General features: G+C 53.5%; 1 protein-coding gene and 1 long non-coding RNA gene across 11 annotated transcripts in view; one reads left to right on the top strand and one right to left on the bottom strand.

Moving 5' to 3' along the window:
* LOC102167870 overlaps window positions 1-26715 on the top strand; it is a 77062-nt gene that overhangs the window by 34478 nt on the left and 15869 nt on the right. For 3 of the 10 annotated variants that reach the window (XR_002337079.1, XR_002337077.1, XR_002337078.1), the window contains exons 3-5: window positions 97-233; window positions 11796-11945; window positions 13418-13522. This is a non-coding gene — a long non-coding RNA (uncharacterized LOC102167870). Of the gene's footprint in view, window positions 1-96; window positions 234-756; window positions 917-11795; window positions 11946-13417; window positions 13523-15602; window positions 15976-17178; window positions 24270-26715 lie in introns of those variants that run through there. The other 7 variants (XR_002337081.1, XR_002337073.1, XR_002337080.1 and 4 more) reach the window with 7 other exon arrangements.
* Window positions 44-24432, bottom strand: WNT9B (Wnt family member 9B). The gene is made up of 4 exons (XM_021066827.1): window positions 24294-24432; window positions 7180-7433; window positions 5558-5823; window positions 44-4440 (listed from the first exon to the last, which is right to left on the bottom strand). The coding sequence occupies exons 1-4, from the start codon at window positions 24371-24373 to the stop codon at window positions 3967-3969; spliced, it is 1074 nt and encodes a 357-aa protein (XP_020922486.1). The 5' UTR covers window positions 24374-24432; the 3' UTR covers window positions 44-3966.

Genomic DNA, 26715 nt, shown 5'->3' with positions numbered 1-26715 from the left:
GTCCGCCATGCAGGGTGATTGCAACGAAGCGAGACAAAATAGGTACAAAGCGCTGACATGCAGTTTATTGGTTTATTGTCTCTCTCCCACTTACAGTGTCAGCCCCACGAGACAAGGACATGGTCTCCTTCACTGCTGCACCCCAGCACCCCCGGGGTGGTGCCTGGTGCTCAGTGGAAGCTCCCGAAACCATCGTTGATTGAATGGATGAACAGAACAGGTGCTCAATACAGGTTAGTTTTCATCGTAATTCTTAAATGTGCAGAGACAAAAAGCATTTGAAGGTTGTTGAGCAAGGGAACTCTGGGAAGCAAGAAATAATCTTCAGGGCTAGCATGGGTCTGTCAGTCTCTCTGCAGTGGAGGATACCGGGGAAGCTGGTGACATGCCCACGAGGGCCAGGCAGGAGCACCCCTAAGTGAGATGGGGGTACTGGGCAAACTGGGGAGCCCCAGCCCATCCTGTCTGATCGGGATCCTCCCTCTAGCTGACTGTGGCCAGGGTGAGAATGCAGGCCCCGTTTGCCAGTTTGGGGCCAAAGCAGCTGACCTTATAAGAGAAGCCAGAAGAAACCCAATGGAAAACAAATCATCTTTTAAAAGGAAAACACAAGTGAGAGCCAACAAAACCCATCGCTGGACTGGGAGGGACCCGGTGATGTAGCCCAACCCTCTCAGGCAGTGTGGGCAGAAGGAGGGAGGGCCCGGTAGTGCCCCCTCCCTCGCAGTGGCCTCCACGGGGTCCTCATCCCTCCAGGCCCCTCAAGAAGGCCCAGCCCCATCGCTGAGACACAGGAAATGCTGATATGCAGTCCAGATCCAAAAGGCCAGGTCACATGCAGCAGGGGAAGAAGCAGTCACTTCCCTGGGTTCTTGGGCTCAGGCTGTATCCAGACTTCGGGGCTCCCAGGCTCAGGGTAAGTCAGCCCCCATCACCTGGCCCGTGTCAGAGTTCTGTAAATATTCATTGCTTGAACCTCTTCAGCGTGACTTTGACCCTAGCCTTCCACCTCTGGTCTGCATCTGTAAAATGGGCACAGTAATAGGGCCCTCCCTAACCCACAGGGATGACGGGGACACCAAGTGAGGTTAAAGGGACAATGGTGTTTCTGAATATCCAAGGTGCTTGACAGATGCAAAGTGTGGTCACCCTGGGTGTCATTATTATCATGGGCAAGCTGCTTTTGCCAGAGCCAAAGCGGGGGCCTGGGACCCGGGAGAGCAGAAAATTTACGACTTCACAAGGAGGATCCCAATCAAGCCCCTCTGGGTCCACATGCACAGAGGGATGTCACTCGCCAGCTCCAGGACAGTCCCCCTCAAGAGACCCAGGAGCCTGGAAGACCTCCTCCCCTGCCACCTGGTGTCCAGCTCAGGGGGGACCCCAGCATCTCCCCAGAAAGACAGCTTTCCACAGAATACCCAACCCCACAGCTGCTGCTTCCCCACACATAGAAACTATAAATAACATAAATATTTTTCTCATATATTTTAGCTATATAAATTATTCTCTTTTGCCCTAAAATCTATATATGCGAGGTAGACCAAAAAAAAACAAAAAACAAAAAATACCCTGTAAGTGTTTCCCTTCAAGCTGTAGAACGAGGGGGCACTGGTCACTGGTCTCAGGGGGCCCAGCAGGGCTGAGATGGACCTTTGGGGGCAACTGGGAGGGAAAGGGGTAGGAGCAGGGAAAGAGAAGTCAGGGAGACCCCACAGGCCAAGGGGCCCTCAGACCCGGCCCCAGGCCCTTGACCTGGTCAGTGTTGGTGGGTGGCCATGGCCTCGGTCCCTCAGTGTCTCCCCTTTATCTTCCTGCGATCCTGGCACTGCCAACCGGGGAGCGGGATGCAGCCGGTCTGCTGGTGGTGCCCCTCTTCCTGCTGCCTTCTGCCCAGGGCTGAGACAGGGTGGCATTGGAGATGGGGTCTCAGAGCAGGAGGATGGATCGGGCTGGCAGAGAAGTCTCCACATGGTGGGGGAGCAGAAGAAACTAGGAGAACAGCCCTCAATTCCTTTTTGACTCCTGCCAAGATGTGGGCCAGCTTCTTGGGTCAGCGAAGTCAGCCTAGGGAGGGGGTCTCTGGGTCAGTCTGGCTTCTCATCAGAGCCTCTGCAGCCAGAGATCCTTGAAGCATCCCTCGGAGGCTGCCACTCCACCAAAGACAGGGCAGCCTCGCCCCACCCTTGGAGATGAAGGGCACCGGGGGTTTCTTCCTGGGCCTTGCACAGACGGCTTCTCAACATTCGGCTGATTCTGAAGTTTCCTGTCCCAGCAAAGGGTCAGCAACTCTGGGTTCAGGGCAAAAGGAAGCTGACAGAGGGCGAAGCAGGGCCAAAAGAGCAGCCAAAGCCCTCCCGAAGGAGGTCACTTCCTCCCGGCCGGCATCGGGCCCTGCGCTGGGAGAGCACACAGCCTCCAGCAAAGTGACTCAGCAAGGTCTTGATCCTGAACCAGAGAGGCGTGTGCCGCTATAAGAGAGCCCTCAGCCTGGCAGGTCCAAGGGGGGTGCGTGCATGTGGGGTGGGCAGGTGCCTGAGGGGGCACCTGTGTGAGGATACCAGCTTCTCTCTTCCCTCCCAGGGCCTTAGCAGGTAGAACTGGAAATAGCCACAGGATCAGAGGAAATTAGTAGTCATTTCTGTTCCTCAGGTAAAGCCAAAGTGGGGCGCCATTAGAAAATAAAGGGAGCCCCCAAGGAGCCAAGCTTAGCAAAGATTTTCCCATGCCTATAACTCCAGCCAGAGCAAAAACGTTAGATTAGAAATGTAACCAAATCGGAACTCATAAACCAATTCTCGTGCATCATGAATGCCAGCTGCCCTGGAGCCACACAGCACAGGTGAACCCCAACCACAGGGAACTGAGCCAAGTGGGCTCAGAGGAAGGCTGAGAAACGAAGGGGTCACTATCCACCCGGGCGACCTCAGTGATCCGAGCCCCACCCTAGGGACTGGCTCTTCCTATTGGTCTTGTGTCCACTGGGGTTTTTACTGAGCCGGGCTGGGTGGATGCAGATAACTCAGCTCTCAAGAATGAGGCCTCTGAGGAGGCATATTTTAAAAGCCAAGTCAGGAGATCCCATTGTGGCTTGGCAGGTTAAGAACCCAACAAAGTATCCATGAGGATGGGGGTTCGGATCCCTGGCCTTGCTCAGTGAGTTAAGGATCTGGCATTGCTGCAAGCTGTGGCATGGGTCACAGATGCCACTCAGATCCGGCATTGCCAAAGGCCAGCAGCTGCAGCTCTGATTTGACCCCTAGCCCAGGAACTTCCACATGCTGCACGTGCAGGGATAAAATGGAAAAAAAAAAAAAAAATCAAGGACAGGGCTCCAGGGCACGTATCTGACATAAGCTTTCCTTTCTCCAAACCAACAGCTCCCACCGTCTGCCCTTCCGCTCCATCTCTAGCACAGCAAAGCCACAGGGGGAGTGAAGAGGTCTAGCCCCCAGGGTTCCATGTGACTTGAGCAGGGCCTGAAGGGTGGACTGACCCTCCCAGCCAGACCCCAGCCTTTGCTTCCAGCGGATCTTGCCGCCTCGGGCTTCCCTGGCCCAGAAGCTCACCTCCCAACATCTTGCTGGTTTAGGCCACTAATCCCAGGAATGGAGATGGCAGAATGTCCTCTCTCTCCTCTCCAAGGCCTCAGTCCAGCCCTCCTCTCAATCTATTTCCTTCCACACCCTTTCCATTCTGCCCTCCTGCTGCAAATCCTCACCAAGGCTGGGGACCCTCGGGTTCAGGGGCGGGGCCCACACCTCCCGTTGCTGAGAGTTGAGGGAGGGGAAGGCTGCCGAGGCCCAGTGGGGAGAGAAGCCCCTCTGTACGGGCACGGTCCTCGGTGAGCGCACGCACTCTGTGGGTACCTGCCCAGAGGGGCAGCTGCACAGCTGGGTGGCCTCAAGGTGGCCTGGTGCCCGGGGAGGCCCTGGCAGCGCCCAGCTGGCACACAGGGCAGCAGGCCTAGTGCTTACAGGTGTACACGAGCTCCTCCTGCACACACTGCTGGCACTCCACGTAGCAGCACCACTGCACCTGGCAGTGGCAGGAGAAGGCCACCAGGCGGCTCTGGGTGTCATAGCCCCGCCCGCAGCACAGGCTGCTGCAGCTGGCCTCCCGGGAGCACACCCTGCCCGCTGTGCCAGGCGAATACTTGCTGGGCCGGCAGAAACTGGGTGAGTCCTCCATGTAGACCAGGTCTCCAGGTCGCGGGGCCGGGCCCTTGGTGGGGCTACCCGGCCTGGCAGGTGCCCACAGCTCCAGGCGGCCCAAAGCCTCGTTGGTGGCACTGGACACCTTGACGGCCGAATCGTAGCGCAGCTTCAACACCTGGCCGGTCTCGCGGAACGGGGACAGCTGCCTCCAGCAGGTACGCACAGCACAGGAGCCCGACACGCCGTGGCACTTACACGTGGTCCTGAGGCCACTCTTCACGGCCTATGGGGAGAAGCAGAGCAGAGGCATGGTCGGAGGCCCTGGGCCCATGGCCCAAGCCTGCCCCTAGAGCACCAACCCCGGCCGGGGGAGTGGCGAGAGGATGGGAAAGAGACAGGAAGGTCCATGTGAGGGGAGCAAATGGGACACAAATGGCCCACGTGGCACCTCAGTGCAAACTAGCTCCAGGCGCCCCCTCCTCTGGGCAGAGGCAGTCCTCACGCCTTGGTGAGAGCAGTGTGGGCCCGATCTTAGCCCCGGCTCCTCCCCTGGCCCCAAGTTCTTATAGAGTAGACAGCTTGCACAACTGAACACAGCAGCCCTCGCCTACACCATGATGAGAACACAGAACACAGAACTCAATTTCTTAAAGAAACAGAGCCCTAGGAATTCCTGTTGTGGCTCAGCAGGTTAAGAACCTGACTAGTATACATGAGGATTCAGGTTCAATCCTGGGCCTCGCTCAGTGGGTTAAGGATTCAGCATTGCCACAAACTGCGGTTTAGGTTGCAGACGAGGCTTGGATCCTGCGTTGCTGTGGCTGTTGTGTAGGCAGGCAGCTGCAGCTCTGATTCGACCTGTAGCATGGGAACTTCCATAAAAATACAAAAAAAAAGAAAAAAGAAATGGAGCCCTAACCTCTCCCAGTTTTCTCATCCCAGTGGACTCTGATGCTTTTTGCCCTCTTGCCCTCCACTACTGTGTGACCTCAGCTAAGTCTCTTCCCCTCTCTGGGCTTCCTCCGTCTTCCCATCTGTAAAGTGGAGGAAGGGTGGGGGTTGTTCCAGATCCGTTTTTGAACAATGTTAGCTTCTAGGACCTCTAGGAAGGCCCGTCCTTAGAATGGAGGCCCTTCCGCAATCATGTTCCTGCCTGACCAAGGCCCCATCCTGAGCCAGGCTCCCACCTGCTGCCCAGGACCCTCCTTACTTCCTCGTATCTGGTAAATGGTCCAGAGTAGACGCCGAAGGAACACGTGGATTGAAAGGAGGAGGTTCGTCCTGGGCCGGCTCCGTGTGTGTGCTGGAGGGCAGAGCGCGTGCTGGCCTCCTATCCACCTCATTCGCTGGCCCTTTACTCTGGCTGGAAAGGACTTTGGGGCACCTGAGAACGTGCTCACCTTAATGCCCACGTGGGTGTTGTGGGCATCTGCCCGAGCCCGCAGGTCTTTGCTTCCTCTCTTGGGCCCCAGGAAGTTGTTCAGGAACTTGGTGCTGTACTTGAGGTTGTCGCCGCACACGCCCCACTGCCAGGCCTGCCGGCTCTCCAAGCCCGGAGAGTCATCGCAGGTGCAGCGCTCCATGCGGCCGGCGCTGCAGGCCCGGGCCAGCGTGTGCGTGAGGGCAGCCGAGGACACCGCATACAGGAAGGCCGTCTCCTTGAAACCTGGGCCAGGCCCCAGAGGAATCGGGGGGGGGAGAAGGAGAGTGGGCTCAGGGGCCGTCTGCTACCCTCTGAAGATAGAGGGGTGGTGGGGGCCACTGTGATGAACCTGAGGACACAGATCAGTGCAGCCTCCCCGCCACCTGCCCCTTAACCTCAGGCTGCAAGTTACTGTTTAAATGGGACTCCAATTTCCTATGGAGCGTGTGCCCAGGTTCTCGGGTTGGTAGGGCACAGGGTGCTCCCTCTACTGAACAGATGAGGACACAGATGCAGAAAAAGTTGACCTAGGCACCTGGTGAGCGGCAAAGCTGGGCTAAACCATTGACCTTGACTCCAAACTGATATGTGAACAAGTGGGACCAACCTGTTTCTGAGCCCTGATCCTCTGAAATAGGTCCTGTGGGCTTCCTGAGCTTCCTAAAGCCTCTCAGATGTCACTCTCTGCTACCTCCTGGGGAGTGGGCCCAATGACAGGCTGATCTTGGGTCTCCTGCCTGATGGATCCCAGACTGACCGTCCACCCACTTCTGGGACCATCACAACTCTTGCACTGTTGCGGCACAGCCCAGACCTGGCCTCCCCCATGAGCTCACTACCTCCCGCCTGCTCTCCAGTGGACCTGGGGTGCTGGTGACACTGAGGTAGGGGCATCAGCTCTGCCCCAGACCCTCCCCAGTCATGGGGAGCACTTGCCTAGAAGGGGGCAGGCTGCTCCTATCCACCATGGCTGCCTTTTTGTAAAAGTCCCTGCTGCTTGGTGATGTCATCACACGGTGACCTTTCCCTCCACCCCTCGGGCTCTGCGCTTTCTGGGGGCAGATGAGGTCTTGCTCAGCTTGGTGTCTTCAACATCCAGCATGGTGTCTGGCTCGCTGAGAGCCTCACAAGATGCGTGGAGGGATGGAGGTGTGGAGAGAGGGAGGGAGGGAAGGATGGACCAGGGCATGTGATGAACAGAAAGAAACAGGTGAGGGAATGAACAAATGAAGTCAGCCTGCCTCAGGCTGAAGTCAGACAGCCTGACTGTCTTCTACCCTTCTCTGCTCTCGTACCTCTATGTTGTATAGGGGGCTGATGGAAGGGACTGGGAGACCACCTGTCTCATCTGCGGGCGCTTCCAGGAATGGGCTCTGCCTCCTCCCCTTCTCTCTGGTGTCCTCCTGCACCTCTGCTCCCCCCGCCCCCAGACTGACGGAAAGCCTGGGAGTCACTAACTTCCAGCACCCTTTTCACTCGGGACTATGCTGGGTTCACAAAGGCCATGTGGCCTGGAGACAGGGGCCTGGGGAGGAGGAAACGCAGCCTCCTCCCACCCCTCCTCCTAGCCCTCCTCCTCCTCCCAGCCCTCCTCCCTACCTCTCTTGAGCAGCCCCGTCCTCCCCTCCAGGCTGCAGTTCCAGCGCTCATGCCGGAACTGAAACTGGCACTCGAGCAGGCTGAGGTGTGCGGCGTCCTGCAGGGTCTCAGCCAGGCCTGGCTCCCGTCGGCAGAGCTGCTTCTGCCGGCGGGACAGCTTCAGGAGGTCACATTGCTTCAGGTGGGCCCCGCCCTGTGCTGGGGCAGCAGTGCCCAGCCCTGGGAAGGGCGTCAGGACCTCCCGCCCGGTCAGGCTAGAGAAGGGGGCAAGAGAAGGGAGACCAGTGACCCTTGAGGTTCATGACAGGGAGGATGCACGATGACAGTCCCTAAGGATGTGGGGCAGAGAGGGGGAGGGGGCCTTCTTGCGGGCTTCATTATTTACCCCCTCTAGGAGGGGGGCTCTCCCCCTGGAGTTCTGCCCCCATTTTACAGAGTTGGAAACCAAAATGCTTATAATGAGGGCCAGTACAGGGCCTCAAACCCAAGTTTTCCAGAAGCCAGTTTCTACTCTTCTTACCCACCTTATTTCCCAATCTTGCTCAGTCAGAAAAACCACGTGGGGTGGTTTTTTTTGTTTTTTTTTAAGGGCTGAACCCTGTATATATGGAAGTACTCAGGCTTGGGGTCGAATCGGAGCTATAGCTGCCAGCCTGTACCACAGCCACAGCAACACCAGATCTGAGCCATGTCTGCGACCTACACCACAGCTCACAGCAACACTGGATCCCCAACCCACTGAGCGAAGCCAGGGATCAAACCCGAATTCTCACGGATACTAGTCGGATTCATTTCCACTGCACCACAACAGGAATTCCCTGGGATGCTTATTAAAAATACGGATGCCCAGGGAGTTCCCATCGTGGCCCGGCAGTAACAAACCCAACTAGTATACATGAGGATGTGGGTTCGATCCCTGGCCTCACCCAGAGGGTTGAGGGTGTGCTGTTGTTACCATGAGCTGAGGTGTACGTCGCAGATGTGGCTCGGATCCGGCATTGCTGTGGCTATGGCGTAGGCCAGGAGCTGCAACTCCGATTCGACCCCAGGGCCTGGGGTGTGGCCCTAAAAAGAAAAAAAAATGCAGATGCCAGGATCTATACTTAGCAATTCTGCTTCTGTTGGTCTAAAATGGGGCCTGGGAATCTGTGTATTTACCACATTCCTTGGGCAGGCTTGAGGATTAGAGCAGTTGGGAATAATGCTCATAGCCTTGGCTGCTGCTTGGCGGGAAAGCCATGTTCTTAAGGGGTGGGGGTGGGGGAGGCAGGCGGAGGGATGTCAACGTGAAGACACCCAGCCAATTTCCCTCTCTCCCTTCTATTAAGTGGCCGCCCAGGTAACGCCCTGCCAAGCTGACTTGTTTCTATAATTCCAAGATAGATCTTTTTGGCTGTGCTCATGGCATAAGGAAGTTCCCAGACCAGGGACTGAACCCACACCAGAGCAGTATGGACTGATAGGTGGATGAAGGTGCCAGCATGTCTGAAATGCCCAGATTCTGGAGTCGGGCTTCCATGCTCGAGCCCAACTGCCACTTCCTAGCTGTGTAACGTAGAGGCAGCTGAACGAGTGATCCTCTCTGCCTCCCAGGGCTGTTGGGAGGATGATATGAAAGTCACTAACCGCAGTGCCTGGGACATGTCGCTTCACTTTCCTGCTAGCTGGAGTTTCTCAAAACTCTCTCCTCTTGGAGTTCCCAATGTGGCTCAACAGGTTAAGAACCAGACTAGTATCCATGAGGGTGCGGGTTTGATCCCTGGCCTCGTTCAGTGGGTTAAGGATCTGGTGTTGCCGCAAGTTTCGGCATAGGTCACAGACGTGGATCCTGCATTGCTGTGGCTGTGGTGTAGGCTGACAGCTGCATTCCAATTTGACTCCTAGCCTGGGAACTCCATATGCTGCCTATGCAGCCCTAACAAACAAACCAGAAAATTCTTTCCTCTTGCAGAATGCTTTACCCTCTAACCTGGGCAGAGTCTTCCCTTTGTCCAGATAAGAGGAGTGCCTAGAGCAGATGGGCAGCAAGGTGAGGAGTGCATTTAGAGCCCATCTGCCCTCCCCCGAGAAGTGATCGTGAGCTGTTTCTCCCAGTTCAAAATCTCTGCTGTCCTGTCCCCTGGTGACCCTTGGTGTGGGTGGAATAGACATCATTCTGCCACCCAGCTGGAGGAAGCAGCCCCTTTCCGGAATATGTTGGCCTCATGGCCACGGGATAAGATCAAAGGTGGAACCAGGTGATGGGTCTTAAAGCTCCTGCTCCGATGTGGTACTTGTCACTTGTGCTCAAGTGCCACTGGCCAAGGCAAGCCCTGTGGCCAAGCCCTGAGTGGTCAGAGAGGCCACATCCCCAGAGCCATGGCTCTCCTGCCCCAGCCGAGACACCTGGCTGGATGCCACACCCTCCCCATCTGCCCCAGGGAGGGTGCAGGTCCTGGCCGGGCCCCAGGTGCCCCCAGAAAGTGCCCATCGAGTCCAAATCCATCAGGTGCAGCCAACCCAGTGTGCAGCATATCTCCGAAACCCCCAAGCAGAGACAGATGCTATCAGGCTCCTCCCGGCCCAGCCTGGCCCTGGGCTCCCCTCCCAGACAGGGTGAGGGCAGGGACCCGTTAATCATTAATCTGGGGGCAAATGGGTAAATTTCCAGTCCACCAGGTCTACACCCAAACCCCTCCCTGCAGTCTGGCAGGAAACCCTTAGAGCTTGACCCTTGGCAGGTCCAGAGCCGAACCCGATGTCCACTCCAGCCCAGGAGGCCCCACCCTGATGGCCTCCGGTGGGGAGGGCAGCTCAGGGGCTGCAGGAGCAAAGGTTGCAGCAGCCATCCAGCCCATCACATGTCTTCCTCCCCACACCAGCGGCCGAGGTGAGGGGCAACCTCTGTTCACACCCTTCTTGTATTTCGGAAATTGGGACCTCCCCCTTGCAGTAGCCGATTGACAGATGAGACAACAAGCAGGAAAAGATGGGGATTTTGGCCACTAGGGCTGCACGCTCTTCAAGGCCTGTCTCAAATGCCATTTTAAGAACAATAGCATTACTTTTCTATCATAGTAGCTAGATTATATGTTATATAATGTATCATTTATATTCTATTATATAGTATTATCTACCAGATTTTAAGTGCTTATTACTAACCCCTCCTTTTTTTGTCTTTTTAGGGCCGCACCCATGGCATATGAAAGTTCCCAGGCTTGGGGTCTAATCGGAGCTATAGCTGCTGGCCTACACCACAGCCACAGCAACGCCAGATCCAAGCCATGTCTGCAACCTACATCACAGCTCACGGCAACTCCAGATCCTAAACCCACTGAGTGGGGCCAGGGATCGAACCCGTGTCCTCATGGATACTAGCCAGGTTAATTTACCTCTTAAACCCTTTAAACTACTCTTGGTTGGGTTGGCTCTATCTGTGTGGTTACCTGTTGGCCATTTTATATCGTATGAGCTCGTGGCTCTCGCCTCTTGATTGGACCAATGAGTATCACATGACCCAAACCGAGCCAATCAGTTCTTGCTCTGGGAATTTGGCATTTGACTTAAGAGAGCATACAGTTGCTTTCTCTTTCTTTGGGTGACTGGACTTGTAACTCAAGAGATAAATAGAGAAAGCAGGTCCCAAGAGAGAAAAAAAGAATGAACCAAACATATGGAGAGAAGCAGAGGTGAGAATGGGAGAATTTGGAGAGCTTTCCAATCTGCCCCTGGCTGCAGATTCTTCCTGTGGTCAGCTGTGTCCTTGCTTGAGACACTGCCTGTAGTACCGTGTCAAGGCTAGGAGTCAGATTATCTAAAGAAGGGTGCCGGCCCTGATAACCACCTTCTGACAGCTGTGGAATGCCAGCACACCCTAGGCTGCACCTGTGAGCCGGGCTCAGCAAACACCTTTTCCCCCCATCAACGGGCACCTGTTTTTTTAATTTCATGTAATAGGCCCTGTGATTGATGGCCCCAGGAGTCCAGTATCAAGTCGGTTAATTTTATTAGCAGTAATGACACTTAGTAGCGATTAATGGTCAGGAAAGGCAGCCAACCGCACAGCAGCCTCAGGCCACACTGGGCCCTGGTCTGCCCAGGGCTGCTCTTGAAAAAGGCCCCTTTGTACTGCCTCAAGGGCCCCCACAGGGCCTAGAAAGACAACGGGGAGACCTGCCAGGACCCAGTTTCCCTTTTATTTGTTTTCTATGTTGCAGTTGGGACCATTTTTCCTTTGAAGAAATAGTGCTAGGACATCAAATTTAGAAAATACCTCGGAGTTCCTGCTGTGGCTTAGCGGTAATGAACCCAACTAGTATCCATAAGGATGTGAGTTTGATCCAGGCCCTCGCTCAGTGGGTTAAGGATCGGCGTTAAGGATCAGCAAGCTGCTGCATAGGTTGCAGATATGGCTCGGATCCCATGCTGCTGTGGCTGTGGTATAGGCCGGTAACTGAAGCTCCAATTCTACCCCTACCCTGGGAACCTCCATATGCTGTGGGTGTGGCCCCTAAAAAAGGACAAAAAAAGAAAAATACCTTAACTGCTTTCCTTAAACAGCGCTAGTGAACGGGCCAACCACATGCTCTACAGATGCCATGGCACCTGTTAGAGACAGTTTCTTCTTGGATTTCTAGGTGCTTCAGGTTCCAGTCTGTCCGGGATCAGTGGACCTGATTCCCTCTCTCTGAAGAAACCATCTCTGGCACCCCAGGCCTGCAAACCCCACCCACCAGGCCCTTCTGCAAAAATCTCAATTATCCACATGTTAGTTGAGCTCCTCGTGGGTAAGATATACATGAAGATCAAATGAGCTTTATGAGTCTAATGAATCCAGACAAAATCTGGGGTTTTAATGAAGACACCAACCTCATGGTCAGATCAGATGCTATCAGCCAAGCAAGTGACCAGTGTTCTGAACTGAAGCACAGAGGACGGATAATCCATGAACTTTCTTATTGCCCTTCTGGGCTGACGGACAGAGGTGCCCCTGAGCCCCCAAGGACCACCCCCTCTCATCAGCTGCACCTGCTTTGGCCCAGCTGGTCTCCCCACTCCTGCTTCCTGTCAGGCTCTCTCAGACGGACTTCCAGCCTCTCTTGTCCTATTAGGAAAGCAACGGCCCCAGATGACTGGCTCCACCCTCCTCCATTCTTTGCCCCCAACCTGTGCCCCTCTGCTTTTTCAGCCCATGGCCAATAATAGTCAGGTTGATGAGACCAGAAGCCCCCACCCCCGCGCAGTGAGATGCCTCTAGCTTTGACCCCAGAGTCTTCCCGGCCCCTTTCCAGGCCTCCTCGTCTCCTCCCAAAAGGGGAGAAGTCAAGTGTACACCTCAGGGCTTCATCTCACGTCCCACTCCCCAGAACTCCTCTGTCCACTCCTGGCCCTTCCTGCCCCTGCCTCCTTTCGCCCCATTCCAGGCTCATCCCATCCTCAGTTTCGGCTAATGCCGCCCTGTCTGGAGGACCTTGAAGGAAACCAGAGAAGGTTCTCCCGGGCTTTGGGCAAGCCTTCCCCGAGATGGCTTTGGTCCCTGAGAAAAACTAGAGTTCACCCCGGAACAATCACCCACCGCCTTCTGGAGTGTGGGAACCCAAAGACCTCAGGCCCCCAAGGCTGTTCTGGCCTGGGGTGTCTGACCCCAGCTCCGCCCTCATTTATTGGTGACCCTGGGGATGTCCACTCCCCCCAGCCCCGCAAGCTCACTCTAACAAATACACACCGACAAGTGGGAGAGCATGACCAGAGCCAGACTGCCTTGGCTCAAATCCTACCTCCACCTCTTCCTAGTTGTGCTAGCTTGGGCAAGGCCCTTCACTTCTCTGTGCCTCATCTGTGAAATGCAGACAATCACAGCACCTCACATGGTTATTGTAAGGATGAAATGAATGAATATTTGTAACTCCTAGAACAGTGCCTGGCACACAGTAAGCTCCAGGGAAGTGTCATTTTTCTTTTCTTTTCTTTTTTTTTTTTGCTCTTTAGGGCCGCATCAGCGGCATATAGAGGTTCTCAGGCTAGGGGTCAAATACGCCACAGCAATGCAGAATCCGAGCCACGTCTGTGACCTACACCACAGGCAACGCCGGATCCTTAACCCACTGAGCAAGGCCAGGGATCGAACTTGCAACCTCATGGTTCCTAGTCAGATTTATTTCGACTGCGCCACAAAGAACTCTGGAAGTGTCGTTCTTGAGCATTTATTACGAGCCAGGTGAACCTGGCTGGATTCAGGAGCACTCCACACTCTCCCCAGGTCCCAGGGGGCAGGGGAAGGAGAAGGCTTTGAACCAGCCCAGCTCCCATCGGTACCATCAGTACCTGCTCAGGGACCCAGATGAGATCTTCTGCCACCATCTGGGTAAGACCCTGACCTCAGCCAGTCCCTTCCTGCCTGGAGAGGGAGGCCAGGGGTGGGGTCAGAAGCCCCAGGGAGCACTCCCAGATCTCTGGGGAAGGCTGGGCGGGTGCAGAGCACGTCCCATCACCTAGGAGTTCCCCCGCTGGCCTCTCCACCCCCCACCCCTACCCTTGTTTCTGCTCAAGAGGGCCCAACGGTTCCACAGGAGGCTGCCCCCAGGATGTGGGTGGGTGAGTGGGTGGGTGGCACAGGACAAGACCGGCAGTTCCCAGGGCACCAGGTAATGCCAGCCTGTCTGGACCCTTAGCTGGAGGGGCCAGGAGCTGTGCCTGGCACCAGGGCCTGTGCCAACTGCAGGCAGCTGCCTGGGAACCAGGAAAGCCTTGCCCTGCCTGGAGCATCGGCCTTGGCCCCCCAGCAAAACCCTATTAGATGCTCTTGATAACAGGCTTCCGCTGCAGGACCATTTGCATGGTAAATGCTCCTTTTGTACTTTCATCTCAAATATCTCAGTCCACCTCTCCCGCCCTCGCTAAATCCCCCTACACACACACACACACACACACACTCACACTTACTCACACTACCTACTCCTTGCCAGCAGCAAAGAGCTCGTGAGGGCAGGGTCTGGCCCAGGAACAGAGGGCACAAGACTCTGGGCAGCCCTTCCTAGGAGAGGGAGGCCCAGCCCTGGCTCCTCTCCCCTCTTCCTATCATCTCAGGGGCCCCAAGGTTTATGCCGCTGAGAAGTACAACCCTCCCTCCATCTTTCAGACCCCCCCTCCTTGGCAAACTCACTGTGACCTCATACCCGCTCCAAAAATCTGTCCTTCATGAGCAGCCTTTTTTTTTTTTTTTTTTCTTTTTAGGGCCACACCTATGGCATATGGAAGTTCCCAGGCTAGGGGTCAAGTCGGAGCTGCAGGTGCTGGCCCACACCACAGCCACAGCAACGCTGGATCCAAGCTGCGTCTGCGACCTACACCACAGCTCACGGATCCTTAACCCATTGAGCGAGGCCAGGGATCAAACCCGCATCCTCATGGAGACTAGTTGGGTTCTTAACCCACTGAGCCACAACGGGAACTCCACGAGCAGACTTAGTGGAAAATTTGGCAGGTAGCACTTCCCACTTTTACTCCAACTCCTTTCCCCCCCTCCCCTTCACCCACTCATGTATTTAAATATCAACATAGAGGATTTTATTGAGCATCAGCTTCAGGCCAGAGAAGAACCAAACAAACCATGGCTCACTACTTCCCTGTCCTCCTGGGTCCAGCCTCCCTTTGGTCCCCGGCTCAGCCTCAGAAGCCACCTTGAGGACTGAATCAGCACACTTCCCCCCGGAGCCCACCCCAGAGCTCCCCCCACCCCCGTCCCACGGCTCGGCTCGGAGAGAAAAGAGCCTGGCCCAGCTGTGGGCTTTGTCTCCCCAAGAACAGCTCCACTTCCTGTTTCTCAGCCTCCCAAAGGGGCTGCCTGCTGAGGGTGGCATCACGGAGATGGGAGCTAAGTGGGCAGCAAGCAGCCCGCCCAACAAGCTTGCCTTGCATCTCAACAATCTCCGGTATTTAGAGCACGGCTAGTGCACCATCTGCAGAGGAAACGCTTCCCCCTGCTTCCCTCCCGTCTCCCTCCCACTCCACTCAGCCTCGGGGAGGGGAAGCCCCTGTTCCTGGCATGCATGGATCAGGTGGCACGGAGGCGGCCACGGAGGGCACCAAAAGTCACTCCTGTGCGGAGGAATCCCTCCCCTCCGCAGGCCTGGGGTCACGAACATCTCCCCCAGCTCCCTGCCTGCGTCCAAACGTACACGATTTGAGTCGCTGTGTTCTGGGGCTAGGGAAACCCTTTGGGGTCACCTAGTCCAGAAGGCTTGTCCTCATGGCTACTGGGAGGTACCCCAGGGGCTTCCAAGGGCAGGCGGGAGGGCAAGAGGTTTGCCAAGTATGCAGGTCTCTGTTTTGACCTGTTTGGTACCCTGGAAGTTCATGTAATTTTTTTGTCCAAGGTGACTCACTGAGAAGTGGCAGGGCTAGGATGGTGCCCGGGTCTCCTAACTGGCAGTTTCTTTTTTCAGGTTTAAAGTAACACTTCAGGGAAGCAAAAATCAACCATCCCCATAGCAAATGCCTAGGATGACAGGCACACAAGACAGGTAGGATTGAACAGAAGGAAGTCTGACCAGGACCCGAACTGGTCAAACTTTAACCTGGTCTAAAACTCAGTTTCTTGGCGTTTCTTGTGGCACAGCAGGTTAAGGATCTGGCTTTGTCACTCACTGCAGCATCTCGGGATCCTGCTGTGGTGCGAGTTTAAGCCCTGGCCCGGGAATGTCCACATGCTGCAGGTGCAGCCAAAGAACAAAAAACAAAACACAACACAACTCAATTTCTTTTCAGCCAAGAGTCAGAAATAAAGCTCATGCAAGTGGCCTGCCAATTCATACTAAAGTGTGAGCGTCTGATATAATATTACCAGTGCCTGAGAACATACTTTGCTAGACAGAAGGAAACTCAAAGGAGAAGGTCTGGGATCATAAAGAGAGAATGGAGAAGGCTGGGGTGAGGAAGGGAGAAGGAAGAGAAAAGGGGAGCTGGAAGCCTTGAGATAAGCTTCTCCAGCTTCTTGGATTCACAGGCCCAGCCCTGAACCAGGGAAGGAATAGTTTAGGAGGCATAGGGTGGGGACTGCAGAGAAAGGCAAGTAGTCACTGAGGCTATGTCATCTTGGGGCAAGCAACACTGCCACCCAGCTCTGGCCCAACCTTAGGGTCCTGGCTCCTGGGCTGGGAGACTCTGGCCACGTTTTTAAACTGTGGTAAGCTGACCAGCCAAGCAGCTTGTCAGGCTCTTGAATGGTCACCCTCCTCCCTGTGCACAGGTAGGCTCAGGCTGGGCTGTGGGCCCTGGAAAGGCCTGGCCCCTGGTGATGCCTTGAGTGTGGTCACCCTGTGATGAGGCCAAGTCCCTTGTTTGCAGATGCTCTAGGAGGAGATGTCCCAGGCCATTAGATTCCATGTGTCCTCCTGCAGGTCCCGGGGATGGCTCCAACCCCTCCACCCCCTCGCCTCAGCTCTAAGGAGAGCAGGACTCTCCAGCCTGGTCAAGGACCCACTCCCTGAATATGCCTAGTGAGGGCCAGAGAGGCCAGGAAAACCCAGGGGATGGAGAGAGTTGGAAGGGGCTTCCTTGGGAATAGAGCAGGGTCCTCCAGAGCAGGACCAGGACCAGAACAGTGTCCCACCTTGGACCGTCCTGGACTCAGAGCCAATCAAGGCTGTCGCAGAGGGCCCTCCCCTCAGGCCAGGCCAGGCTCCTCCTTGCCCTTCTGCCGTGGCTAACTTAGCCCAACCTCCATGCCTTTCTTCATGCTGCAACCCCTACCTGGGTTATCAGTCCAAATGCCCTCCTGGATCCTCTGGACCCTTTTACAACTCCAGCTTTTCTAACACTTGGCTTAAAAATCAGGGAATGAGAAAAGTGATCCTGAGGGCCCCATCCAGCTCAAGTAGGCCGAGATGTTTGTCTGCCTCTTCCAGGAAGTCCTCCTTACTTGCCAGCCGCATCCTACTCTAACCATCCAACTTCGTTGTCTTCTCCACTTGTTCAGATATAGCAGGTCTGCATGGTTCACACTTTTTTCTTCCTCCGCAGGGCTGTACAGAGATCTCTCCAAGTAGCCTGCAAGCCCCTTGGCAGAGTTCCTGTATTCTCATCGCCTGATGTCGCCCTTCACCAGCCCAGACACTTGCTGACTGCATGTATCAGATGTTGGGCTCAGATGTTGACCCCAGGCAGAGGGTCTAGCTCCAGGCTCTCCCCTAGCCTATCCCACACCCAGGCCTATACCACCGGCCTCCCCGCCTCTCACTCCGACGCCAAGGCTGCAGGTGTCACCTAATGCCCCCCACCCCCACTAAACCTTCCCAAGCTCGAGCTTGCCTGTTGCTCCCCAGCTGAGGCCCCCCTTCCCCTGGGCAGCTCTGACCCTCAGCCTGTAGCCAACACCTCTCACTTGGAATATGTCGTAGGTTATCTCTTGCACTGCACGTTCTTGACTCTTGGTTTGTCACCCAGTTTTTTATGTGCTTATGTCTCCAGTTCATGCATGGCTCCCTTTGAGCCACAGTCTTGGGGCCTCATGGTTGGCCAGCTCCCTCCCGAGTCCCTAGCATTGCCTCTAGTTCACAGGAATGTCAGGGCGGGCTGTCCCCTCTCCCTTTGGTTGGCTCTTCCTCTCCCCCAGACCCTCCCTCTCTGCCCCGTCATGTTTCCTCTTTCTGCATGGCTCTCAGGGCACGTGCTGCTTGGTCATGACCTGGCCTCTGTCAGGATGGGAGCGCAAAGCAAAGCAGGGAGCAGCCGCTGGCCCCCATCAGACTCCGGAAGTCAGCCACACCTGGCCTTCCGTGGGAATCCTGGTGGCAGCAGAAATGAGCGGGGAGGTGGGGCAGATGCCTCAAGCCCAGACCCTCCCACAGGAGAGACCAAAGAGGGATGGCGAAGAGCCTCAAAAAGCCAGGAGAGAATCGAGCCACCATAGTACTCAGTCCTGGAAATTCCAAAAAGACTGCTTTTTTTAGGGCAAGAGCCACGAAGCTCTACTTTCCCCCTTTTGAGACCAGATGCATTTCAGAATTCAAGAGTTTTCAAATTTTAGAAAGATAATATAATACACGTACTGTGTATAAGAGAACAAACCTAGCAAATTATAGGGAGAAGCCAGCAATCAGACATTATTTCTGCGGAAGTACATCTACAGGTTGGGATAAACAAAGACCATAGCTATTTGCACTTTGGTTTAGGTCACGTCTCGCTGCCGTTTGAGTTCACCGCAGCTGTGCTAAAGAATTGTGGTTGCTGTAGCTTTCTGGAGTCTGAAACTATGGATAAAATTTTGCGAACCTGTGAGAAACTTTTAGTACCTGTCATCAGGAGAGGTTGTGCCGTCGAATTTTAAAGAAAGCCCCCCGCCAAGTTCTCACTGTGGATCAAACCCGCATCCTCATGGATGCCAGTCGGGTTCTCTAACTGCTGAGCCACGACAGGAACTTCTTCGGCACTTTTATGTATGTAAAATCCTCATAACAACCCTACAAGTTAAGGATTAGCCCATTTTATAGATGGGAAAAACTGAGGTCAGAGCAGATAACTGGCTTGCCACAATTAGTAAGTGGTTGGCTAGAGGACTTGAACTTGATCTGTGTGACTCCCAGGCAGGTGCTCCTTATGCTGTAGCTGGGCCTTAGGCTGCCTCCCATCCTGCTCAGGCTGATGTCAGGGCCGAGATATCACAGCACCTCATAGCACCTGGCCCACCTCCTCCTGAGCCCAACTTCTGCCTGAGCACACAAGGCTAAAAGCACCAGGACCTCTCCCCATTAGGAGATTCCAGCCCAGGAATCCCCACCCCAACCCCTTGCTTCTCTCTCCTCTCGGTTTCCCCATCCTCAGCCTCAGAAACTCCACCATCCACCGAGGAGGCTGGTTTGACCCAAACCCTAGAGTCCCAACTCCTCAGGGGTTACAGTTCAGCCAGAGACAAGCTAGACGAAATTCCTTCCCCAAATACAGTGATTCTTATCGGTAATGTTTGGCTTGCAGTCTGCTACCCCAAAGCAGTACAATTCCTTTCACCCTTGTCCTTGCCTTCAACCCTGTTTTTCTCAGGACCCAGTCAATCCATAAAACTGTTTTTTAAAAATCCAAATACATAAAACACTTAGAAATAATTATTTTAATTGTTTGCAAGGCCCACACGCTGAAAAGTACAAAACACTGCTGAAAGAGGTGCTCAAAGCCCCCAAAAGAGAGAGAGGGCCAGTTTATAAATCAGGAGATTCAATATTGTTAGAACGCCAGTCTTCTATAAACTAATTTACAGATTTGATGCAGTCCCACTTAAAATCCCAGCAGATCATCCTGTAGATATTAACAAGTTGATACTAAAATTTATGTGGAAATACAAAGGACCTAGAGTAGCCAAAACAATTTTGGAAAAAAAGTACTGGGTTTTAACACTTATCACAGTAATCAGTACTGTGGCATTAGCCTAAAGATAAGCTTATGGAATAGGATAGAGAGTCCAGAAATAAGCCCTTGCATATTGGGTCAATTGACTCGTGACATAGATGACAATGTAGGAAGGATCATCTTTTTGACAAATAGTGCTGGATTTAGTGGATAGCCACGCAGAAGACAATAACCTTCAACCATTACTTCACATCATCCACACAAAATAGCTCAAAAAGAATCATAAGACTTAAGTGTAAAAGCTAAAATGATGATGACGTTTCTAGAAGAAATCTCTGCAACCTCTAATAGGCAGAGATTTCTCAGATAAGACACACAAAAAGTAAAAACCATGCCAGAAAAAGTTCAAAAGTTGTACTTTAACACAACTAAAACTGTCTCTTCTTCATAAGATAACAATAAGAAAATGAAAAGGCAAGCTACAGACAGGAGAAAAATACTGCTAATACTTTCTGACAAAAGACTTATATCCAAAATATGCAAGCAGCTCTTACAACTCAATAAGAAGAAGATCAATAACCCAATAAAAAAGATATTCAAATGACCATATGATCCAAAAATCCAGTCTTAGATATGTACCCAAGAGAAATAAAAACACATGTCCACAAAAAGGCATGTGCATGAATGTTCATAGCAGCTTTATTTGGAATAGCCCCAAACTAGAAACAATCCAAATGTCCATCAACTGGTGAATGAATAAACAAATTGTGGTACATCTATGTGATGGAATACTACACAGCAAGGAAAAGGGGATGTGCTACTGATATATACAACAAACATGGGTGAATCCCCAAAATATTATTTTGAGCAAAAGAATTCAGATGCAATAGGGTATATCCCATATGATTCCATTTATATGAACTTCTACAATGGGTAAAACTAAAGTGGCAGAAAGCAGAGAAGTCGTGATAGTGGGGGAGTGTTGACTGCTAAGGAGCACAAGGGACCCTTAGCATGATGGCACTATTCTGGGGAGTAATTGTGGTGGTAGTTACATGGGGTTTTACATTTGTTAAAACCCAATTCATGCACTTAGATTGCATGCATTTTATAGTATGTATTGTTGATTTGGGAAAAAAATAAGGTTGTGTTTTCCTTTTTCACAATGATGACACTTCCACAACCCAAGAAGATGGTTAGAATCCCAGGAACTACCAAAAGTGAGCCTGTACTGAGCACTTGCATGTGCCAGGCACCCTATTAAGGCCCTTTCATTCATTATTTAAATTAAGCCCCACAGCAGCCATTAGGATGGGCATTATCATCACCCAAAGCTCAGAAACGTTAAGACACAGCCTGAAGTCACACAGCGAGCAAGAGGCAAAACCAGGATGCAAAGTAAGGTCTAGATGACTGAAAATGCTGTGCTTCCATAAACAGCTCTGTACCATCCCTAAGACAGGAGAGAAACGCACACAGTGCAGAGGTCACACATCTAAAAAGCACCATTAAAGTCAACTATGTTTTTTAACATTGCATCCACAGGAATTATTTCTAGTTACAGAATTCACTGGGCTGACTCAAAGACTGGACTGAGTGACAAGGCCTATCATATACCCAGCTTTTCACATAATACAATGAGCGTACATTTATAAAACACCACAGAAGTTAATATTTGCAGAATTCCCAAGCCATCTGAGCCAACACATGCGCTCTTGAGTGACCCTAGACTTCCAAGCCAGGACCAGCTGGTTAGGGAAGCTTAGGACCTCCAGGTGCTAAAGACCTTGAAGGCAAGTGACTTGACCATGGACAACACAGAGAGTGGTCCAGAGCCAGAACAGATCTGGTCCACCTCCCATCCCATTGTCACCAGGCCATCCTGTCTCACTGCTGAGGACAGAGAATTTGTGGCCTCACCCATCCCTCTAAAGCCAAGAGAGTCTGACAGAGTTAACCAAGTAGGGGAGGGGTTTACCCCCTCCCCCACCACAGCTCCTTTGCAGCTGCTGTTCTCCTCTGTGACCACACAATATGAGCTGTGATCGCTGTTCTCTGCAGAGCAAAGAGCCCAGAGTGCAGGCGGGACCTGATCTCTATCCTGCCTCTCCCATAACTTGCTGTGTGACATAGGGTGAGTCACTGAACCTTTCTGACCTTCAGTTTCCTTTGGGGAACTATTACACCCATCCTGTATACCTCAAGAATGGGTCTGAGGATCAGATGACAAAGGGGCTGAATAAGAAAATGATTTGGAAACTGCACGACTAGTATTATCAGCATCAACAGAATTAGGCTCTAGACTCATGTAAAAGAACCAGAAGCAGTTGCCAGCTCACTGGTTTGGGGACGATGGTTGCTTCATCTGAAAAACATAAATAATAATATAGGACGTGCTTGAAGCAGGGAGTTAAGACCAGAGAAGTTTTGGGGGTCACTTCCAATTCTTTAAGTCTGATTCTATAATTTCAAAAACCTCAAGAAGATTGGCCTCACCTGTTCTCCTGATGTTTGAATTTTTTTTTCATCAAGATGCCAAAACACTTGCCTTGTAATCAGAAATGAGATTTCAAATGCTAATGACCTGGAGAAGGGAGAAGCACATCGCTTCTCATTTTCACTACGGTGTGAATGACTGATTTAGAGTTCTTCCAGAGCAAGTCATAACAGGGCTTACTTCATGAGCGTTCAAGCTGAATCCTGTCCTTTTCTCTGAGACCAAACACATGAGAGCATGAAGCCCCAGTTTTAGCTTATTCTCTAAGCACTTGTCCTCCTCCCCAGATCGGGGGAGGGGGGTGGTAGCTTAAGTGTACTTTTGCCAGCTCTGTCCAGGGGGATCTCACGACTTGGAAGAGGTGGCCCATGTGCACTTGAACCCTCTCAGCCCCAACCCACCCCTGATCCCTTTTCATTTCCCAGGCCACCCTCTTGCTCACAACCTTCAAGTTCCAGCCCTGTGTACTGCCACATACTTTTTTTCCCTTCCCACCACACCAGCCCGGGTGGTCCCAGCCCTCTGGAGCCCCTCTCCTCCCACCTCACCTGGCCCTTGCCCCATCCACAACCTTCAAACCCGAGCAAACGAAAAGACTGTGGCAATGAGCTGGTATCCGAGCTCATCATTTGTCCTCTACAGTCCGGCTCAAGTTGGGGCTGGATATCAAAATACTGTACCTGGTCTTCTTAATAATTACTAGCATTTACTATGTGCTAGACCCTGTTTTAAGTGCTTTGCAAGTACTAACTCACATGATCCTCATAGGAAATAAGCACTATTATCTCCATTTTACAGATGAGAGACTGAGGCACAGAGAGGTTAAGTGACTTGGCCAAGAGCACACAGCTAGCAAGTAGATGGATTAGGGATTGAACCCAAATTCTGTGCCCTAACCATTCGATCCTGTGTCCTGAGGTAGCAGCAGTGTCTTTTCAAGCCTAAAATCATTGGGAACAACCTGTATGTACAGTGCTCTTGAAGTGAATAGAGAGGCTTAGTCATATCAAGTTCAGCCCCTTCTTTGTACAAAACGGGACACTGAGGCAGAGACTGAGTGGTCTTCCCAGGTCACCAGCAAGTTGAGCCCAGAGCTAGTCTGGGCTGACACTACCCCACCCCCTATACATTTCAGAAGAGGCCATTGCCCACAGCCAAGGCATGCTTTAACCAGGGGTCATGACCTGGAAATTAGCACACAGCCCTATTCCAGCCTCTCCTGGACCTCTCAGACCCTTATTCACCCCTCCCTGCCAGGTCCTCAAGAGTAGTGTCTGGCAAGCCACTTGCTTGGTGGTTTATGTTTTTGGGGTTTGGCTTTTGTTTTTTGTTTTTTTGTTTGTTTGTTTTTTGCTTTTGCGGGATGGGGTTAGACTGTAAACCTCACCCTGACTTAGGTTGAAGATTTCAAAAAATGATTTAAAGTAACAGGCTGTGCATACTTGGAGCAAGCGTGGGGTGGAGGTCAGGAAAGTGACTTCACACCCATGACCCCATCGCCCACCCCAAGTCCCTGCAATTCAGGGTCAGAGAATGAGTGATGATTGCCCTGTAACTTGTTCTCCAAACACTGCCTGCTTTCACCTCATTCTCTCCCCAGGTGTCACGCCACCTCTGATCCTCCTTTTCCAGTCATATACACCACCTCCCCTCTCACTCTCTTCACCATTCTCTTGAGAATTCACCCAAAGCCAGGTCTGAAATTTGGTCAGGTTTCCCCCACAGAGGTTTCTCTCCGCGTCTCCAGCTGACACTCCCCACAGTCCGCAGGTTCCTCCATCGAGATCCCCTCCCCCGGCCTCGGTGACAACCCACCCGCCCAGCCAGCCAGCCAGGTCGCTGCTCCGCGGGGCAAAGGCAGAGGGTGGGGAGGGAGACCCTGGCAAGGGCTATGGCTAGACAGAGCCCACGATGGGGGCTGACAGAGCAACGAGTGAGGGTCAGAGAGGATATCTGAGCCCGAGACTGACGCCTGGACCGGAACAAGGTCCGAGACGCCTGCAGGGGTCCGGGAGCCTGCACCGGGCCAGGGTCCGAGACCTGATGGAGTGGGCGGGATGAGGTCTCGGACAGGGCAGGGGAGAAGAGCGGAGGTGTAGGGGATCAGAGCTCGGACCGAACCTGGGAAGCCAGAGAAGGCGGTCGGGGCGCGAACTCCGACCCTGAGGTGCGGCCAGTGCTACCGGGGCTAAGGACTGAGTTCGAGATCCCACCCCGGCCACCAGCGGGAAGGAAAAGTTGGCGGTGCTGCAGCGGGAGGAGGGGAAGGCAGGCGAACCGGGGCGCAGCGGGCACTGACCCGAAGTAGGCGGCGGCGGCGGCGGCGGGCAGCGCCAGCAGGCAGAGCGCGGCCAGGGCCAGCGCGGGCGGGGGGCGCATGATGCCGGCGACGCGGCGCCCTGTCGCATCTCCTCGCGCTGCTCAGTGCTCGCAGCGCCGCCACCAGCCGCCTGCAGGGCTTTAAACCCGGGTGGTGTGGGGCGGGGCGGAGCGGTTGGGGGGCGGGAGTGGCGCTTGCAGTGTCCCGGGGCGGCGAGCCCCCCGCCTCATTGGCCCCGCCGGCTTGCTCCGCCCCATCGCGGGTGGGGCCACCGCCCCGGGTCCGCCCCCGCCCTGCCCCCCAGCTCCCCTCCCACCCGCCCCAGGTGAGAGCTCACCTGAAGCCGCTCGGGCCGAAGAACGCGGCGGCTGAACCCGAAGGCCCTCGGGCCTGGAAGGCGAGGATGGGGGTACGAGGCGGGGACCGGGGGATTTCTGCCTCCCTGGGCGGGTGGTGGGACGCGCAGAATTCCCTCCCCTCACAAGGAAAAAGGGGTGGGGGGCATAGAAGGAGGGAGACGCTCGGAGTCCCGGAGCTGTGTCTCGTCCGCTCTCCCGCGGGCGGGTGCGCGTCCCTCTGCCCCAGCTCCGCGACTCTTCGAAGGCCGGGCCTTCGAATGCGGACGCAGAGCCGCTCTTCCAGAGCAGGAGAAATGCACGTCTAATGGCAAAGGGAGTCCTGGGAGGTGCCTTGGTCTCAGCGGAAGGGGGAAAGGGAGCCCAGTTTCTAAACAGGACACTGTCTGTCAAGGAGGAGCCCTCAGTGAGCATTTGGTGATGTTCAAGGAACAAAAACCTAGATTCTCCTGTCAGTGGGGCAGGCAGAGCCGGGGCGGGGGAGGAACCTCCTTTCCAAGGTGCGCAGATGCTAGAACTTCCCTCAGACAGCATGGAAATGTCCAGTTTGGGGCCACGACGCTCTGTCTTGCTAAATTTTTTAAAAAGTTTAACCCTAATTCCTGCAGCGAAGGTGCCATGATCAATGCAGTGGGGGGCACCGGTCTAGGAAAGCAACATACAAGTCATCCAAGCAAGATTCATTGCGGTTTTGAAAGTCTTGAACATGGGGTCAAATCCAGGCAAACAAATTGTGACTTGTCCTGAATGCCAAGATCTGCATGTAAAGTTTCCCCCAAATCAACCATGCATGCAGAACACTAGGTGACAGCGACCTTGGCTTTGTGGACACGAAGGGGTTGAGAGACTGGTGGGAAGATGGGAGCTGCAATATTAACAGAGGAAGCCACTGGCCACAGTGAGACTTTCTGAGCTCAGTTTCCCTGTCAAATGAGCAGAGTGATTAGCTAATCAATGATCTTTAACAACTCTGCCAGCGCTATCAAATCTCGTTCTGTTGATGAAGGCGCAGGACCTGAGTAAGTAAATGATGAACTCAGATATGAAATGGGGATGATGACAAATATCTCACAGGATTTTTCTGTAGAGATAAGAGTGATGCCAGGAGTTCTCGTCATGGCTCAGTGGTTAATGAATCTGACTAGGAACAATAAGCTTGTGGGTTTTATTCCTGGCTTTGCTCAGTGGGTTAAGGATCCGGCGTTGCAGACGGTGTATGTTGGTGTAGGTTGCAGACACGGCTCGGATCCCATGTTGCTGTGGCTGTGGTGTAGGCCGTGGCTACAGCTCCGATTAGACCCCTACCCTGGGAACCTCCACATGCCGTGGGTGCGGCCCTAGAAAGGACAGAAAGACCAAAACCAAAACAAAAAAAAGAGTGATGCCAAATGCCTAGCAGGTGCTGGCTTTCATTTCAGGGGTTGTTATCCTGCAGGCAGGACCAGTGGTGTGCTGGTGCTTACAACTGCTCTGCGAGTCAGGCAAGAGTCTAACATATAATTTGCCAATTTCTGTGCTGCAAATATTGCCATCGCGACTGATTTCAAGCTATCAGTGTGGCGTCATCTTGATCTCTGGAGTTAGAAAGAGATTTGTACAGGTGGCTCTGCAGGCCAATCCGAACCAGCTCCAACACATCACTGGTAAGACCTTGAATCAGGCTTAGCAAGGCTCAGAGGAGGGGATGCCAAGCTGGACCAGTGTGAGTCAGGGAGGAGCAAGAGCCCCCACCAGGCCCCAGCCACCCCAATGGGCACCTGAATTCAGGCGAGGGAGGTGGGAGCTGCCCCAAGTTCCCTTCCTTTCCTCATGCCCGTGAGCACCCAAGGTGCACACAAGCACACACAAGCCTGCAGGTGCCTGGAGAGGGTGGGGGAAGGGGGAGGCACATTCTCCCAAAGTGACACTTTTTCAACATTTCATAAAAGATATATGTTGACATCTGACAGTTAAGGCTGCAATGCAGAGAAGTTGCAGGAAGCACCAAAGATGTATGGGAGACATCAGTGGTGGGGCAGAGGCACACATGGAAATATCCAGATGGA

The sequence above is a fragment of the Sus scrofa genome, chromosome 12, assembly GCF_000003025.6.
Source record: "Sus scrofa isolate TJ Tabasco breed Duroc chromosome 12, Sscrofa11.1, whole genome shotgun sequence".
NCBI classification, from domain to species: domain Eukaryota; kingdom Metazoa; phylum Chordata; class Mammalia; order Artiodactyla; family Suidae; genus Sus; species Sus scrofa.
Note: the sequence above shows the minus strand (reverse complement) of the source record. Positions and strands in the feature narration are given on the sequence as shown.

Coding starts and splice junctions, on each gene's coding strand:
- WNT9B (XM_021066827.1), bottom strand. CDS start 24,373: ATGCGCCCCCCGCCCGCGCTGGCCCTGGCCGCGCTCTGCCTGCTGGCG. Junction 7,434..24,293: donor GCCGCCGCCGCCTACTTCGG/GTCAGTGCCCGC, acceptor CCCCTTCTCTAG/CCTGACCGGGCGGGAGGTCC. Junction 4,441..5,557: donor ACACCCACGTGGGCATTAAG/GTGAGCACGTTC, acceptor TTCTCCCCATAG/GCCGTGAAGAGTGGCCTCAG.